The sequence below is a fragment of the Equus asinus genome, chromosome 25 (assembly GCF_041296235.1).
Source record: "Equus asinus isolate D_3611 breed Donkey chromosome 25, EquAss-T2T_v2, whole genome shotgun sequence".
Taxonomy (NCBI): domain Eukaryota; kingdom Metazoa; phylum Chordata; class Mammalia; order Perissodactyla; family Equidae; genus Equus; species Equus asinus.
Window position 1 is genome coordinate 15195563 of NC_091814.1, and position 18861 is coordinate 15214423.

Sequence of the window (18861 nt, forward strand, 5' to 3'; positions counted from 1 at the left end):
AGCCTTTCCTCAGCAGGTCACTTACCACGCCCCATAACCTCACACCCCACCTGAACGTCAATCCTCAGAGAAATGTCTGATTTCGGCCATCCAAAATTTGAGAATTAGCTGCTCAAATGGGATTCCAGTTTCAGATAATCCACTCTCGGTTGCATCTGGAAAGTCTCCCACTGAGGACAACCCTCATAAAGGCTGTGAATCATCACCGTGCAGGCAGCAAAGACATGGCGGCTCTGGTGCCCGGAACAAGTCAGGCAGGAGTCACTTTTCATTTTGCAGAGGTGAACAGACACACTCAGAGTTCCTCAAGATCAGATACATCAAGAGCTGCCACAAGACAAAGAACGGCATCTAACGATCAATTTCTCCCAAGTTTCACCATCTGAAGCCTGAGACATCGATCACAGAATACACAAACACAAAACACCACATATCTGTCTGTCTATCTATCTATCTATCTATCTATCTATCTATTTATCTATATAACTATCTATCTGTGTATCTTTGATCTACATACCTAGAGCTTCCCTTTATGGACTTTAAGAGTCAGATAAGCCCAGGTTCAATCCTAAATCCCCAGTCCCTCACTTGCTAAGGGTTTTACCGTGAATCATTACTATAAGAAAAATTAGATGAAAGAAGAAAATTTTCTCCAACTCATGACTCAACGTTTTATCTCACATTGTACTACTATAAGTCTTATATCATTGAATAATATAGTCCCTTCAAATCACAATTCTACAACACAACAGAGGAGAAATAGAGATAAAGAGACACGAATTAACCATGCTGAGATATTCCTGATCTTCTTAGAGAAATGACAATTGCAAGTCCCCTTGGATGTCTGCCTTCTGCTTTTGTTTCTGAGTATAAGGCTCAATCTCCATTACCACTTCAGGATACTGGCAAACAGAATTCAACAGCACATCAAAGGGGTCATACACCATGATCCATGTGGATTGTTTCCTGGGTTGCAAGGAAAGCTCCTCAGACACAAATGAATAAATGTGATATATCACATTAACAGAACAAAAGATAAAAATCGTATGATCACCTCAATGGATGCAGAAAAGGCATTTGACAAAATTCAACATCCTTTCATGATAGGAACTCTCCACGAATTACATAGCTACGGACCGTACCTCAACATAACAAAGGCCATATTGGACAAGCCCACAGATAATAGCATGCCCGATGGTGAAATCAGAAAGCTTTCCATTTAGGATTAGGAACAACTCAAGGGTGCCCACTCTCCCCACTCTTCAACATAGTACTGAAAGTCCTAGACAGAGCAATTAGGCAAGAAAAAGTAATGAAAAGATCTAATTGGCAATGAAAAGGAAAATGGTCTCAGCCTGCTGATCGCATAACTTACATGTCTCTTATGTAAATCTCATAGAAAACCCGAGGAACTCACCAAGAACCTCTCAGAACTAATAAACAACTTGACAGGAAAGTTACAAACTCAATATACAAAAGCGAGTGGTGTTTCTCTACACTTACAAGAAGCTATTAAAGGGAAACTAAGAGTAATCCCATTCACAATGCCATCAAAAACAAAATATTTAGGGATAAATTTAATCAGGGACGTGAAAGACCTGGACCTTGAACACGGTAAGACAGGATGAAAGCAATTGAGGAAGACTCAGATAAATAGGAAGATCTCCAGTGTTCAAAGACTGGAAGATTTAACATTGTTAAAATGTTCATACTGCCCCAAGTAATCTACAGGGTCAATGCAATCCCTATAACTTCCGTTGACGTTTATCACAAAAATAGAAAAAACAATCCTAAAATTCGTATGGAACCACAGAAGACATCAAAAAGCCAAAGGAATCATGAGAAAGAGGAACATAGCTAGCGGCATCACACTTCCTGATTTCAAATTATATTACAAAGCTGTGGTAATCAAAACGGATGGTACCGGCGTAAAAACAGATGGTGGACCACCCGAACATAATAGAGAGACCAGGCACAAAGCAAGCATATACAGCCAACTAACCTTTGACCAGGGGACCCAGCACATTGAATGGGGAAAGGATGATCGTTGACTAAACGGGACAGCTGCATGCAAAAGAGCACAGCTGGACCCCCTACCTTACAGCATTCCCAAAAATTAACTCCAAAGGGATTAAAGATTTAAATGTTAGCACCTGAAATCATAAAACTCCTAGAAGAAAACTGGGGAAATCCCTTCACATTTGTCTTGGCAATGATGTTATAGATAGGACACCAAAAGGACAATCGACAAAACTAAGAATTAAAAGATAAACAAGTAAAATTAAACACACAGAAGAGCTTCTGCACAGCAAAAGAAACGATTAACATTATGAAGACGCAGCCTGCAAGTTGGGAGAAAATATTTGCAAACCACGATCCCATCAGAGGTTAGTTTCCAGAATATGCATGGAACTTACACAGCTCAATAGCAAGGAAAAGGGGCTGCACCTCACTAATTACCAGAGCAATGCAAATCAAAACCACCATGAGAAAGCACCTCACACCATCAGAGTGGCTATTCTGAGAAAGGTAAGAGACAACAAGTGTCGGTGAGGATGAGTAGAAGAGGGGACTCTTGTACATTGTTGGTGAGACTGCAACTTGGTACGACCACTATGGAAAACAGTATGGAGGTTCCTCAAAAAACAATAAACAGAACGCCCATAGCATCCAGCAAACCCACTTCTGGCTGTCTATCTGAAGGAAAGGAAACCACCACGTCGAAGAGTATCTGCACTCTTGGGTGCACAGCAGCATTACTCACAAGAGCCAAGACATGGAAACAACCTCAGCGTCCATTAGTGGAGGACAGGATAAAGAAAATGCGATACAAAGATAGATGGATGATAGCTAGATAGATAGAACGACAGGTGGATTGATTGATAGATATAATGGCATATTGTTCCGTCATGACAAATAAGGAAATCCTACCATGTGTGACAACAAGGATGAACCTGGAGGGCATTTGCTGAGTGAAATTTGTCAGATGGGAAAAACAAATCATGTGTGATGTCACTTACATGTTGAATCTAAAACAAAAACTACTCAGAGAACTGAGGAGTGGATTGGTGGTTTCCAAGGAGAGCACGGCAGGGGTTGGGGTGGGTGTGTAAGGAAACATGGTAAATGGGTGAAAGTGGTCAAAGGGTACAGATTTCCAGTTTCAAGATGAATAAGCCATAGGAATGTACTGGACAGCATGTTGATCCTGGTTAGCAACGCTGTGTTGTAAATCTGAAAGTTACTAAGAGAGTAGATATTCAAGGTTTTCACCACACATGCAAATAGCCGTAACTATGTGAGGTAATGGATGTGAAAACTCACTTTATTGTGTCAATCATTTCACAATATACACATGTATCAGATCATTATATTGGAAATCTCATACTGGCACAGTGTTATGTGTCATAACTATCTCAATGAAACTGGATAGAATAGAAATTAAAGGCTCCTGCACAGCAAAGGAAGCCATCAACAAGATGAATGGGCAATCTACAGGAGGGGGTAAATATTTGAAAACTTTATGTCTGATAAGGGTTAATGTCCAAAGTCTGTGAGGAACTTATACAAGTCAATAGCAAAAAAAAAAAAAAAGAAAAAAGAAAAATCAAATAATGTTAGTAAATAAGAGGCAAAGGACCTCAACAGATATTTTCCCAAAGACATACAAATGGTCAACAGGTGCATGAAAAGGTGCTTAACATTGCTGATCATCAGGGAAGCGCAAGTCAAAACCACAGCGAGACATCGGCTCATACTTATTAGAATGACCATTATCAAAACACAACAAATAACAAGTGCTGACAAGGATGTGGAGAAAGGGAACCTTGTACACGGTGGAGGTGAATGCAAATTGGACCATCCACTATGGAAAACAGTGTGGAAGTTCCTCAACAAAGTACAAACAGAACTACCATATCATCCAGCAATCCAACTTTGGGGCATGTATCCGAAGGAGATGAAACTGTACCTAGATAAGACATCGGCACTCCCGTGTTCATTGCAGCAATTTTCATACAGCCAAGATATGCAGACAAGCTAAGTGTCCATGGACAGATGCATGGAAATAGACAATGTGTGTGTGGGTGTGGGTGCCTATACTTGTGCATAAATATATACACGTATATAACGGGATACTCCCAAGCCATGGAGAAAAGTGAAATATTGCCATTAGTAACAACATGGGTGAAACTAGATGACATTATGCAGAGAGAAATTAACCAGACAGAGAAAGACAAATGCTGACTGATACCGCTTATTTGGAGAATCTACAAGAGCTGAACTCATGGAAACAGAGAGTAGAATGGTGGCTGAGGGGACCTGAGTGGTAAGGGAGACGCAGAGATGTTGGTCAAAAGGTACAAGTATTGAGTGTTGAGATAAATAAGCCCCGGGGGTGTGTTGTAATGCCTGGTGGCTGTGGTTAATAATTCTGTTCTGGACACTTGATATTTGATAAGAGAGTACACCTTAAGAGCTCTCATCACTCGCAAGCATGCGAATACACACACACACAACTGGTAAATGCGTGAGCTGAGGAATGTGTTAATTAACCTGATTGTGGCAATCATTTCACGAAGTACGCATATGTCAAATTATCACTTCGTACAACTTCAATATATGCAATTTCATCTGTGCATTATAACCTGAGAAAGCTGTGGGAAAGATGAAAGAGAACAACTATCATACAAAGGGGAAATTAAGTTGGGGAACCTCACCATTCCTTCTCCTCCTTGCCTTGATCATGTTCTGATCCAATTCTCTGGGAGAGAATCCCTCATCCAGCATCCTCTGGCCCCTTTGTTCACCTCCCAGAGGTAATTCTTTCTTGTTACCTCTGTTGAGCATGTCAGAAATGGGTGGGGTGGAAAGCGGGAGAGGGGGATTGGAGAGTTGTATTCTTTTTGAAAAATCAAAGTCTTTTGAGTCTCGGCTCACAGTTTGTGTAGTCATCAATTCCCCCAAAAACTTACTAGGAATGTGATACCTGTCATTCCTCCGGTCGTTTCTGTGGTCTAGTAACCACACTCAGGCCCTTTCCTAGAAGTCATTCTCAGGTCTGCTTGATTTTACTGCCTTTCTCGGAACCGAATGGAGCTGCCTGAGACTATCCAGCACGACAGGGGGAAAGATTACACACGTCTACGTCTTTTCTGTGTTGTTCCAGTCAACTGAGAGTGAACTTCAAGTTCAAAACCGTTTCTCCTCTCATCTCTCACTCGTTGGGGCTCACGAACACTCACTCTTCTAATTCCACCAGACTTCGAATTTCTGGGCTCTATTCTTTTCTTTTCATATTTGGCTTGCAAACTAAGCAAGGATTTCCTGAATGTAAGCCCGGTGAAATACCCTGTTGGACAATACAAATAACCAACAGTTAGACGCGCTATCAAGATGCCATTTCAGCAAACGTTTGCCATTGACGAACATCTATCATATTTACATATTTGATATTAAGAACATTTTTAAACTTTCCAGTACCTGCTTCCTTGCCAAGCACATGCAGACTCCACAGTATAGGCCACAGAGTGGAGGTTTGTTGGGGTAGCACTCCCCTACAACCCATTTCTCTATGAGAACAAATAACGCCAGCTACAGTAGAAACCACCTCAAATAACAGGGTTAATTTTCATTCATGTCGCAATCTGATGCAGGCTGAGCAGTAATCTGGGACTCTCCTTCCATCTGCAGCTCCATCCTCTTGGAGTCTGTTACTTCGAGCTTTGGAGTGGAGAATGGACCGAGAGGAAGACCTTCTTAAGATTCAATAGGACAAAGCACACTATGATTTAATAGGAAGACTTTGTTGTTTTGAAAGTAATTCTGTATTTCTCAACGGCAAAGGGGTGTGTGTGTGTGTGTGTGTGTGTGTGTGTGTGTGTGTGTGTGTGATTTCAACTAACGCTAAAGTCTGCGGACACTTAGGAACACAGAAAGGATATTTACAGAACATATCTCTCCTTCCACAGATGACCTGCCTAGTAGGCTCAGCACTTCAAAAAGAAGCTGCATGGCAACAGTAATTTCGTAAATCTAAGCAACCATGTAAACCCCAATATTCTTCAAACATGGGGTCAGAGCATCCAAGAAAGGAGTTTTGGAGGTGAGAATACATGACATGACCCTGAAGTTTGGTGCGTTGTTGGAGGAAGAAGAGCAGGGGCTTCACGGGGAGAGGAGGCAGCGATTTCCCTTGTAGGGAGCCTTATTACTTCTCTTCCTTCTGGGCTCCCCACGAGTTCAGAACTACCATGATTTTATGCAGAAGACTCCGCTACTCCCGAAAAGCTCTTCATCTGCAACATCACGTAAAAAATAAAGTGAATCAGAAAAGAAAGAGAACAGCGGAATACGACAGAGTCATAAAGTTTAAGAATCTTCTTGTTTCCTATCCTGGTTCTGCATCTTACACTTGCACGTTGCAGCTGCAGCAAACGTGGAGGTTGTGGTGAGGGTGAGGGTGGTCACGAGGTTGTTGATGATGAGGATGGACACAAGGACGATCTGATGCCTTACCGAGGGCTAAGATGTGCCAGGCATTCTGACAACTAAATTACCATTCAATCTCATGCCTGAGAAAAGTGGGTAATGTAAATAGGATTTACCCCAATTTGTAGCAGAGAGATTGAAATCTTGAGGAATTAAACACTTTGTTCCTAAAATCAATCAGGCAGTAATTAAGGGAAATAACCTGGATTTGACATGAGATTGAAAGAATGTTAGGTAGCGCTCCAAAATTCAGAGAACACTGAATGTGAGACCTGAGGCTTGGGACAAAGAAGGATAGAAAGAAACCCAAAAGGGTGAGAGGATATTGCTGACAAGCAGGTTTTCAAAGAAAGACAATATCCCATCCCACAAAATGGCACTTTATTCAGGAAATGGAAGAAAAGGAACAATTGCCAGGTGATACAAACGCCTGCCCAGGGGACAGACAGACACAGAAGACATCAAGAGCATCCCCTGCTGGCACCCAGGAAGAGAGCTGCTGCTCTTCCTCCTGAAGCTCTGGGATGCTGGCACAGCTGAGGATGCCCTTCCTCGGCTACCTCCTGGAGAGGAGCAGTGTGACAGCCTCAGGAAGGAACCCTTTTGCTGTCAGGAGTCACACAGGCATTTTACAGGCTGAAGGGTGGAGGAGCCGCTTCTGCCACCATGATAGGCTCGGAAGAGAAGGTGAAGGTGGAGCTGTGGAAGCAGGCGAGCCAATGGTCCTTCTCTTTTCCAGATCCTGATGCTGCTGAAGCTGTTACTTGCTCTTGGGCGGGCACTTCTGCTGGCATGGTGGAGGAGGTTGCACAGGAGGGCATTTCTGCTGCCTCTGTGGGGGTGGGCACGGCTCAGGGCATTTTGGGGGCGGGCACGGCTCTGGGCACTTAGGTGGGCACACAGGAGGGGGCTGGCAGGGCTGCTTGCACTGCTGCTGTTGAGAAGACATCTTTCTGGAGTCTTCGGAGCTGAAAGAAATTAGAGACAGTGTTCGCAAGAAGGGACTCCTCCAGAGAGAGAAACCGCGGCTGATAGAATAGCGGGAGATGTTCCCTCTCCCATTTCCAAGATTGGGCTTTCATCTCTCAACTCCCTCTTTTGCGCCTTCCACCACCCTGCTTCCTCTTTAGCCAACTGCCTCATCAGTCCTGAGAAAATCCTCTCTTTGCTCATATCATTTTTTCAAAGGAAATATCTCTGCAAGAACCAAGTCATGTTTTCTGTGGGAAAATATCATCTTCATGAAAGGCCATCAGAAGTTCTGAAATCCTGGGAAAACTCGCAAGCAATTACTATCATCGGGATCTCTTCCGAAGTCCCCATAGGTTGACTTAGGTACAGAGCAAACGGCCAGCAGGAAAAATGCAAGGGCCTCACACCTACTAAGCCTCGGAAACCCCAGCGGGAGGAAAGGGAAATCAAAGAGACAGAGCAGAGAGAAAAATACTTTGGTCTTTCCTCTTCTTCATCTCAAACCTTTCCTGTGAATTGCTTTTCCATACACGACCTCAAACAAGCTACCGAAACATGAATCAAGACAGGATATCATTGTGCCTCAAGGCTAAGCTTCCATCACCTAAGTAGCATCAAACCCACCATCATACCTATGGACTCAACAAACTTGCTGTCTGCACACTAAATTCAACATCTGAGAGCACCACAAAACAGATCAACGGAACAAATCACACTCACCACGTTCTCCAAAGGAGGTTGGGACTCGAGTACCAGGAGGATGACAGTCGTGCAGCAGAGCACCTCTTTATAGGGCTTGACGCCCAACCCAGAGCGAAGTGCAACTGCCAAAAACTGGCCTGCCCCGGAATTTCCCAAACAAAATGCAAACCCATCCAGAACTGGCCTGACAGGGACACTGGAAACAGGAAATCTCCTGAACCAGGATCTCCTCTCTGGATTAGGTGCTCATGACTCACAAGGTCCGGCCTTAGCTCTCAGTGTCGGGGACTTACGGCAGGGGGAGACTTAGGCGATTCCCCAACTGGTGGTCCAAGGCCCTCTCTCTTGATTGGGGAAGAAGACCCCTCCTATCTTCCACCTTCCCTGAGTCATAGAACTGCCTGCTCGGTTCCACTTTGGATGGTTGCCATCTTGCTGTATGTGCTGGGTTGAAAAGAGCCTGACTAGCAGGTGACAGCTTTCTCTTCAACCCAAGTCCTTCCTTTACTGTATTTCCCTCGGATCCATGGCTTGCTCATCTTCTCTCCTTTTCTTCTTCTAAAAGGGACTGAGATAAGGCAGCAGATTGGCACAATAGCCATCCCATAAAAAAAACCCTAGAAACGGTCAATCAAATGGTGACCTCCAGAATGCTGTGTTCACTGCTTTGCTCCTGCAATTTGAGGGCATAAAACTGCCGCCTTTATATATCTGTACCAAAGTGGGCCTCATGGAATCCACAGGGACCACGGCATCACCTAGCATCATTCAGAGGGTCAGAGCACTAATATCTGAAGAGCAGGAGAAAATAGGGACTTAGGCTGATCCTCTATATTTGCTTTCTCACACTCTCTTTCCAAACAGGATTTAGGGCTTTAAAACAATGATTTTTTAAGTATATTTGCATGCTGTTTCTCTGTCTTTTCCTTAAGCCCTCTGGACCCCTCATCTTGCCACATTATCCTCTCACCTCCACAGTGTATACCTCTCCTTTTTCTAATTGTTTTACTGAGACCATAATGGTTTATAACATTGGGTCATTTCCAGCATACCTTATTATTTATCACTTTCTGTATAGGCTGCATCGTGCTCACCGCCACTACTCTGGCTTTTATCCATTGCCATCCATATGTGACCCTTTACCTCTTTCACTCAGCCCCCAAGCCCCTTCCCCTCTGGTAACCACTAATCTGTCCTCTTTATCCGTGTGTTTGCGTATCTTCCCTATGTGAGTGAAATCATGCAGTATTTGTCTTGCTCTGTCTGGCCTATGTCACTTAACATCAAACATTCAAGGTAGATCCATGTTGTTGCAAATGACACGATTTTGGGTTTTTTTGTGGGTGAGTAGTATTCCATTGTGTGTGCCAGTGTGTGTGTGTTTCTATACATATATACATGTATATATGCGACATATATATACATATATATATACCACATCTTCTTTATGCATTCGTAAGTTGCAGGGCACTTGAGTCGCTTCAACGTCTCTCTTACCCATCCCCTTTGGGACATATCCATCACTCAGGAGATGAGATCAACGCATTTAGTGGGTCGCCATTTCACATCTTTGCTAAATCTTCATGCAGTCATTGGGGATGACTAAATGCTGTGCATTCAACATTTAAAGTGACGTGACTCAAGGCTCATTGTCTTGGCCAAATTGTCAGGAAGCTTTCCAAGAAATGTGGACTTATACTGGGAAACGGAAAATGAGGAGGAGGAGGAAGAGGAGACGCTCGAAACTTGTGAAACACTCAGCTGCGGAGCCACGGAACGTGAAGGATCCCTAAGTCAATCTAGCATCACACCCCCTCAGTTGAACAGGTTAGGTTCCCAGAACTGTCATTGTTCCTGTCAGTAAGGAAGAGCTTTTGACCAAGGTTGACATTCAGCCGTGACCTGGCAGGACAGAACCATCACTTCAGCACTTTCAGGTCATGTGACTGAAAACAGTGTCATCACCAAATGGCTCACCTAGACTTTTTCAGGGAGCCAAGAGAAGAGCCTTTCCTCAGCAGGTCACTTACCACACCCCATAACCTCACACCCCACCTGAACGTCAATCCTCAGAGAAATGTCTGATTTCGGCCATCCAAAATTTGAGAATTAGCTGCTCAAATGGGATTCCAGTTTCAGATAATCCACTCTCGGTTGCATCTGGAAAGTCTCCCACTGAGGACAACCCTCATAAAGGCTGTGAATCATCACCGTGCAGGCAGCAAAGACATGGCGGCTCTGGTGCCCGGAACAAGTCAGGCAGGAGTCACTTTTCATTTTGCAGAGGTGAACAGACACACTCAGAGTTCCTCAAGATCAGATACATCAAGAGCTGCCACAAGACAAAGAACGGCATCTAACGATCAATTTCTCCCAAGTTTCACCATCTGAAGCCTGAGACATCGATCACAGAATACACAAACACAAAACACCACATATCTGTCTGTCTATCTATCTATCTATCTATCTATCTATCTATCTATCTATTTATCTATATAACTATCTATCTGTGTATCTTTGATCTACATACCTAGAGCTTCCCTTTATGGACTTTAAGAGTCAGATAAGCCCAGGTTCAATCCTAAATCCCCAGTCCCTCACTTGCTAAGGGTTTTACCGTGAATCATTACTATAAGAAAAATTAGATGAAAGAAGAAAATTTTCTCCAACTCATGACTCAACGTTTTATCTCACATTGTACTACTATAAGTCTTATATCATTGAATAATATAGTCCCTTCAAATCACAATTCTACAACACAACAGAGGAGAAATAGAGATAAAGAGACACGAATTAACCATGCTGAGATATTCCTGATCTTCTTAGAGAAATGACAATTGCAAGTCCCCTTGGATGTCTGCCTTCTGCTTTTGTTTCTGAGTATAAGGCTCAATCTCCATTACCACTTCAGGATACTAGCAAACAGAATTCAACAGCACATCAAAGGGGTCATACACCATGATCCATGTGGATTGTTTCCTGGGTTGCAAGGAAAGCTCCTCAGACACAAATGAATAAATGTGATATATCACATTAACAGAACAAAAGATAAAAATCGTATGATCACCTCAATGGATGCAGAAAAGGCATTTGACAAAATTCAACATCCTTTCATGATAGGAACTCTCCACGAATTACATAGCTACGGACCGTACCTCAACATAACAAAGGCCATATTGGACAAGCCCACAGATAATAGCATGCCCGATGGTGAAATCAGAAAGCTTTCCATTTAGGATTAGGAACAACTCAAGGGTGCCCACTCTCCCCACTCTTCAACATAGTACTGAAAGTCCTAGACAGAGCAATTAGGCAAGAAAAAGTAATGAAAAGATCTAATTGGCAATGAAAAGGAAAATGGTCTCAGCCTGCTGATCGCATAACTTACATGTCTCTTATGTAAATCTCATAGAAAACCCGAGGAACTCACCAAGAACCTCTCAGAACTAATAAACAACTTGACAGGAAAGTTACAAACTCAATATACAAAAGCGAGTGGTGTTTCTCTACACTTACAAGAAGCTATTAAAGGGAAACTAAGAGTAATCCCATTCACAATGCCATCAAAAACAAAATATTTAGGGATAAATTTAATCAGGGACGTGAAAGACCTGGACCTTGAACACGGTAAGACAGGATGAAAGCAATTGAGGAAGACTCAGATAAATAGGAAGATCTCCAGTGTTCAAAGACTGGAAGATTTAACATTGTTAAAATGTTCATACTGCCCCAAGTAATCTACAGGGTCAATGCAATCCCTATAACTTCCGTTGACGTTTATCACAAAAATAGAAAAAACAATCCTAAAATTCGTATGGAACCACAGAAGACATCAAAAAGCCAAAGGAATCATGAGAAAGAGGAACATAGCTAGCGGCATCACACTTCCTGATTTCAAATTATATTACAAAGCTGTGGTAATCAAAACGGATGGTACCGGCGTAAAAACAGACGGTGGACCACCCGAACATAATAGAGAGACCAGGCACAAAGCAAGCATATACAGCCAACTAACCTTTGACCAGGGGACCCAGCACATTGAATGGGGAAAGGATGATCGTTGACTAAACGGGACAGCTGCATGCAAAAGAGCACAGCTGGACCCCCTACCTTACAGCATTCCCAAAAATTAACTCCAAAGGGATTAAAGATTTAAATGTTAGCACCTGAAATCATAAAACTCCTAGAAGAAAACTGGGGAAATCCCTTCACATTTGTCTTGGCAATGATGTTATAGATAGGACACCAAAAGGACAATCGACAAAACTAAGAATTAAAAGATAAACAAGTAAAATTAAACACACAGAAGAGCTTCTGCACAGCAAAAGAAACGATTAACATTATGAAGACGCAGCCTGCAAGTTGGGAGAAAATATTTGCAAACCACGATCCCATCAGAGGTTAGTTTCCAGAATATGCATGGAACTTACACAGCTCAATAGCAAGGAAAAGGGGCTGCACCTCACTAATTACCAGAGCAATGCAAATCAAAACCACCATGAGAAAGCACCTCACACCATCAGAGTGGCTATTCTGAGAAAGGTAAGAGACAACAAGTGTCGGTGAGGATGAGTAGAAGAGGGGACTCTTGTACATTGTTGGTGAGACTGCAACTTGGTACGACCACTATGGAAAACAGTATGGAGGTTCCTCAAAAAACAATAAACAGAACGCCCATAGCATCCAGCAAACCCACTTCTGGCTGTCTATCTGAAGGAAAGGAAACCACCACGTCGAAGAGTATCTGCACTCTTGGGTGCACAGCAGCATTACTCACAAGAGCCAAGACATGGAAACAACCTCAGCGTCCATTAGTGGAGGACAGGATAAAGAAAATGCGATACAAAGATAGATGGATGATAGCTAGATAGATAGAACGACAGGTGGATTGATTGATAGATATAATGGCATATTGTTCCGTCATGACAAATAAGGAAATCCTACCATGTGTGACAACAAGGATGAACCTGGAGGGCATTTGCTGAGTGAAATTTGTCAGATGGGAAAAACAAATCATGTGTGATGTCACTTACATGTTGAATCTAAAACAAAAACTACTCAGAGAACTGAGGAGTGGATTGGTGGTTTCCAAGGAGAGCACGGCAGGGGTTGGGGTGGGTGTGTAAGGAAACATGGTAAATGGGTGAAAGTGGTCAAAGGGTACAGATTTCCAGTTTCAAGATGAATAAGCCATAGGAATGTACTGGACAGCATGTTGATCCTGGTTAGCAACGCTGTGTTGTAAATCTGAAAGTTACTAAGAGAGTAGATATTCAAGGTTTTCACCACACATGCAAATAGCCGTAACTATGTGAGGTAATGGATGTGAAAACTCACTTTATTGTGTCAATCATTTCACAATATACACATGTATCAGATCATTATATTGGAAATCTCATACTGGCACAGTGTTATGTGTCATAACTATCTCAATGAAACTGGATAGAATAGAAATTAAAGGCTCCTGCACAGCAAAGGAAGCCATCAACAAGATGAATGGGCAATCTACAGGAGGGGGTAAATATTTGAAAACTTTATGTCTGATAAGGGTTAATGTCCAAAGTCTGTGAGGAACTTATACAAGTCAATAGCAAAAAAAAAAAAAAAGAAAAAAGAAAAATCAAATAATGTTAGTAAATAAGAGGCAAAGGACCTCAACAGATATTTTCCCAAAGACATACAAATGGTCAACAGGTGCATGAAAAGGTGCTTAACATTGCTGATCATCAGGGAAGCGCAAGTCAAAACCACAGCGAGACATCGGCTCATACTTATTAGAATGACCATTATCAAAACACAACAAATAACAAGTGCTGACAAGGATGTGGAGAAAGGGAACCTTGTACACGGTGGAGGTGAATGCAAATTGGACCATCCACTATGGAAAACAGTGTGGAAGTTCCTCAACAAAGTACAAACAGAACTACCATATCATCCAGCAATCCAACTTTGGGGCATGTATCCGAAGGAGATGAAACTGTACCTAGATAAGACATCGGCACTCCCGTGTTCATTGCAGCAATTTTCATACAGCCAAGATATGCAGACAAGCTAAGTGTCCATGGACAGATGCATGGAAATAGACAATGTGTGTGTGGGTGTGGGTGCCTATACTTGTGCATAAATATATACACGTATATAACGGGATACTCCCAAGCCATGGAGAAAAGTGAAATATTGCCATTAGTAACAACATGGGTGAAACTAGATGACATTATGCAGAGAGAAATTAACCAGACAGAGAAAGACAAATGCTGACTGATACCGCTTATTTGGAGAATCTACAAGAGCTGAACTCATGGAAACAGAGAGTAGAATGGTGGCTGAGGGGACCTGAGTGGTAAGGGAGACGCAGAGATGTTGGTCAAAAGGTACAAGTATTGAGTGTTGAGATAAATAAGCCCCGGGGGTGTGTTGTAATGCCTGGTGGCTGTGGTTAATAATTCTGTTCTGGACACTTGATATTTGATAAGAGAGTACACCTTAAGAGCTCTCATCACTCGCAAGCATGCGAATACACACACACACAACTGGTAAATGCGTGAGCTGAGGAATGTGTTAATTAACCTGATTGTGGCAATCATTTCACGAAGTACGCATATGTCAAATTATCACTTCGTACAACTTCAATATATGCAATTTCATCTGTGCATTATAACCTGAGAAAGCTGTGGGAAAGATGAAAGAGAACAACTATCATACAAAGGGGAAATTAAGTTGGGGAACCTCACCATTCCTTCTCCTCCTTGCCTTGATCATGTTCTGATCCAATTCTCTGGGAGAGAATCCCTCATCCAGCATCCTCTGGCCCCTTTGTTCACCTCCCAGAGGTAATTCTTTCTTGTTACCTCTGTTGAGCATGTCAGAAATGGGTGGGGTGGAAAGCGGGAGAGGGGGATTGGAGAGTTGTATTCTTTTTGAAAAATCAAAGTCTTTTGAGTCTCGGCTCACAGTTTGTGTAGTCATCAATTCCCCCAAAAACTTACTAGGAATGTGATACCTGTCATTCCTCCGGTCGTTTCTGTGGTCTAGTAACCACACTCAGGCCCTTTCCTAGAAGTCATTCTCAGGTCTGCTTGATTTTACTGCCTTTCTCGGAACCGAATGGAGCTGCCTGAGACTATCCAGCACGACAGGGGGAAAGATTACACACGTCTACGTCTTTTCTGTGTTGTTCCAGTCAACTGAGCGTGAACTTCAAGTTCAAAACCGTTTCTCCTCTCATCTCTCACTCGTTGGGGCTCACGAACACTCACTCTTCTAATTCCACCAGACTTCGAATTTCTGGGCTCTATTCTTTTCTTTTCATATTTGGCTTGCAAACTAAGCAAGGATTTCCTGAATGTAAGCCCGGTGAAATACCCTGTTGGACAATACAAATAACCAACAGTTAGACGCGCTATCAAGATGCCATTTCAGCAAACGTTTGCCATTGACGAACATCTATCATATTTACATATTTGATATTAAGAACATTTTTAAACTTTCCAGTACCTGCTTCCTTGCCAAGCACATGCAGACTCCACAGTATAGGCCACAGAGTGGAGGTTTGTTGGGGTAGCACTCCCCTACAACCCATTTCTCTATGAGAACAAATAACGCCAGCTACAGTAGAAACCACCTCAAATAACAGGGTTAATTTTCATTCATGTCGCAATCTGATGCAGGCTGAGCAGTAATCTGGGACTCTCCTTCCATCTGCAGCTCCATCCTCTTGGAGTCTGTTACTTCGAGCTTTGGAGTGGAGAATGGACCGAGAGGAAGACCTTCTTAAGATTCAATAGGACAAAGCACACTATGATTTAATAGGAAGACTTTGTTGTTTTGAAAGTAATTCTGTATTTCTCAACGGCAAAGGGGTGTGTGTGTGTGTGTGTGTGTGTGTGTGTGTGTGTGTGTGTGTGTGATTTCAACTAACGCTAAAGTCTGCGGACACTTAGGAACACAGAAAGGATATTTACAGAACATATCTCTCCTTCCACAGATGACCTGCCTAGTAGGCTCAGCACTTCAAAAAGAAGCTGCATGGCAACAGTAATTTCGTAAATCTAAGCAACCATGTAAACCCCAATATTCTTCAAACATGGGGTCAGAGCATCCAAGAAAGGAGTTTTGGAGGTGAGAATACATGACATGACCCTGAAGTTTGGTGCGTTGTTGGAGGAAGAAGAGCAGGGGCTTCACGGGGAGAGGAGGCAGCGATTTCCCTTGTAGGGAGCCTTATTACTTCTCTTCCTTCTGGGCTCCCCACGAGTTCAGAACTACCATGATTTTATGCAGAAGACTCCGCTACTCCCGAAAAGCTCTTCATCTGCAACATCACGTAAAAAATAAAGTGAATCAGAAAAGAAAGAGAACAGCGGAATACGACAGAGTCATAAAGTTTAAGAATCTTCTTGTTTCCTATCCTGGTTCTGCATCTTACACTTGCACGTTGCAGCTGCAGCAAACGTGGAGGTTGTGGTGAGGGTGAGGGTGGTCACGAGGTTGTTGATGATGAGGATGGACACAAGGACGATCTGATGCCTTACCGAGGGCTAAGATGTGCCAGGCATTCTGACAACTAAATTACCATTCAATCTCATGCCTGAGAAAAGTGGGTAATGTAAATAGGATTTACCCCAATTTGTAGCAGAGAGATTGAAATCTTGAGGAATTAAACACTTTGTTCCTAAAATCAATCAGGCAGTAATTAAGGGAAATAACCTGGATTTGACATGAGATTGAAAGAATGTTAGGTAGCGCTCCAAAATTCAGAGAACACTGAATGTGAGACCTGAGGCTTGGGACAAAGAAGGATAGAAAGAAACCCAAAAGGGTGAGAGGATATTGCTGACAAGCAGGTTTTCAAAGAAAGACAATATCCCATCCCACAAAATGGCACTTTATTCAGGAAATGGAAGAAAAGGAACAATTGCCAGGTGATACAAACGCCTGCCCAGGGGACAGACAGACACAGAAGACATCAAGAGCATCCCCTGCTGGCACCCAGGAAGAGAGCTGCTGCTCTTCCTCCTGAAGCTCTGGGATGCTGGCACAGCTGAGGATGCCCTTCCTCGGCTACCTCCTGGAGAGGAGCAGTGTGACAGCCTCAGGAAGGAACCCTTTTGCTGTCAGGAGTCACACGGGCATTTTACAGGCTGAAGGGTGGAGGAGCCGCTTCTGCCACCATGATAGGCTCGGAAGAGAAGGTGAAGGTGGAGCTGTGGAAGCAGGCGAGCCAATGGTCCTTCTCTTTTCCAGATCCTGATGCTGCTGAAGCTGTTACTTGCTCTTGGGCGGGCACTTCTGCTGGCATGGTGGAGGAGGTTGCACAGGAGGGCATTTCTGCTGCCTCTGTGGGGGTGGGCACGGCTCAGGGCATTTTGGGGGCGGGCACGGCTCTGGGCACTTAGGTGGGCACACAGGAGGGGGCTGGCAGGGCTGCTTGCACTGCTGCTGTTGAGAAGACATCTTTCTGGAGTCTTCGGAGCTGAAAGAAATTAGAGACAGTGTTCGCAAGAAGGGACTCCTCCAGAGAGAGAAACCGCGGCTGATAGAATAGCGGGAGATGTTCCCTCTCCCATTTCCAAGATTGGGCTTTCATCTCTCAACTCCCTCTTTTGCGCCTTCCACCACCCTGCTTCCTCTTTAGCCAACTGCCTCATCAGTCCTGAGAAAATCCTCTCTTTGCTCATATCATTTTTTCAAAGGAAATATCTCTGCAAGAACCAAGTCATGTTTTCTGTGGGAAAATATCATCTTCATGAAAGGCCATCAGAAGTTCTGAAATCCTGGGAAAACTCGCAAGCAATTACTATCATCGGGATCTCTTCCGAAGTCCCCATAGGTTGACTTAGGTACAGAGCAAACGGCCAGCAGGAAAAATGCAAGGGCCTCACACCTACTAAGCCTCGGAAACCCCAGCGGGAGGAAAGGGAAATCAAAGAGACAGAGCAGAGAGAAAAATACTTTGGTCTTTCCTCTTCTTCATCTCAAACCTTTCCTGTGAATTGCTTTTCCATACACGACCTCAAACAAGCTACCGAAACATGAATCAAGACAGGATATCATTGTGCCTCAAGGCTAAGCTTCCATCACCTAAGTAGCATCAAACCCACCATCATACCTATGGACTCAACAAACTTGCTGTCTGCACACTAAATTCAACATCTGAGAGCACCACAAAACAGATCAACGGAACAAATCACACTCACCACGTTCTCCAAAGGAGGTTGGGACTCGAGTACCAGGAGGATGACAGTCGTGCAGCAGAGCACCTCTTTATAGGGCTTGACGCCCAGCCCAGAGCGAAGTGCAACTGCCAAAAACTGGCCTGCCCCGGAATTTCCCAAACAAAATGCAAACCCATCCAGAACTGGCCTGACAGGGACACTGGAAACAGGAAATCTCCTGAACCAGGATCTCCTCTCTGGATTAGGTGCTCATGACTCACAAGGTCCGGCCTTAGCTCTCAGTGTCGGGGACTTACGGCAGGGGGAGACTTAGGCGATTCCCCAACTGGTGGTCCAAGGCCCTCTCTCTTGATTGGGGAAGAAGACCCCTCCTATCTTCCACCTTCCCTGAGTCATAGAACTGCCTGCTCGGTTCCACTTTGGATGGTTGCCATCTTGCTGTATGTGCTGGGTTGAAAAGAGCCTGACTAGCAGGTGACAGCTTTCTCTTCAACCCAAGTCCTTCCTTTACTGTATTTCCCTC

At 43.5% G+C, this 18861-nt stretch overlaps 2 protein-coding genes across 2 annotated transcripts; both read right to left on the bottom strand.

The window, feature by feature from the left end:
- Positions 1 to 6853: 6853 nt before the first annotated feature.
- Positions 6854 to 7487, bottom strand: LOC139042074 (small proline-rich protein 2I-like). Its single transcript, XM_070497784.1, has one exon. The coding sequence runs from the start codon at positions 7436 to 7438 to the stop codon at positions 7250 to 7252; it is 189 nt and encodes a 62-aa protein (XP_070353885.1). The 5' UTR covers positions 7439 to 7487; the 3' UTR covers positions 6854 to 7249.
- Positions 7488 to 17031: 9544 nt separating this feature from the next.
- LOC139042073 (small proline-rich protein 2I-like) lies at positions 17032 to 18323 on the bottom strand. Its single transcript, XM_070497782.1, has one exon. The coding sequence runs from the start codon at positions 17614 to 17616 to the stop codon at positions 17428 to 17430; it is 189 nt and encodes a 62-aa protein (XP_070353883.1). The 5' UTR covers positions 17617 to 18323; the 3' UTR covers positions 17032 to 17427.
- Positions 18324 to 18861: the final 538 nt, after the last annotated feature.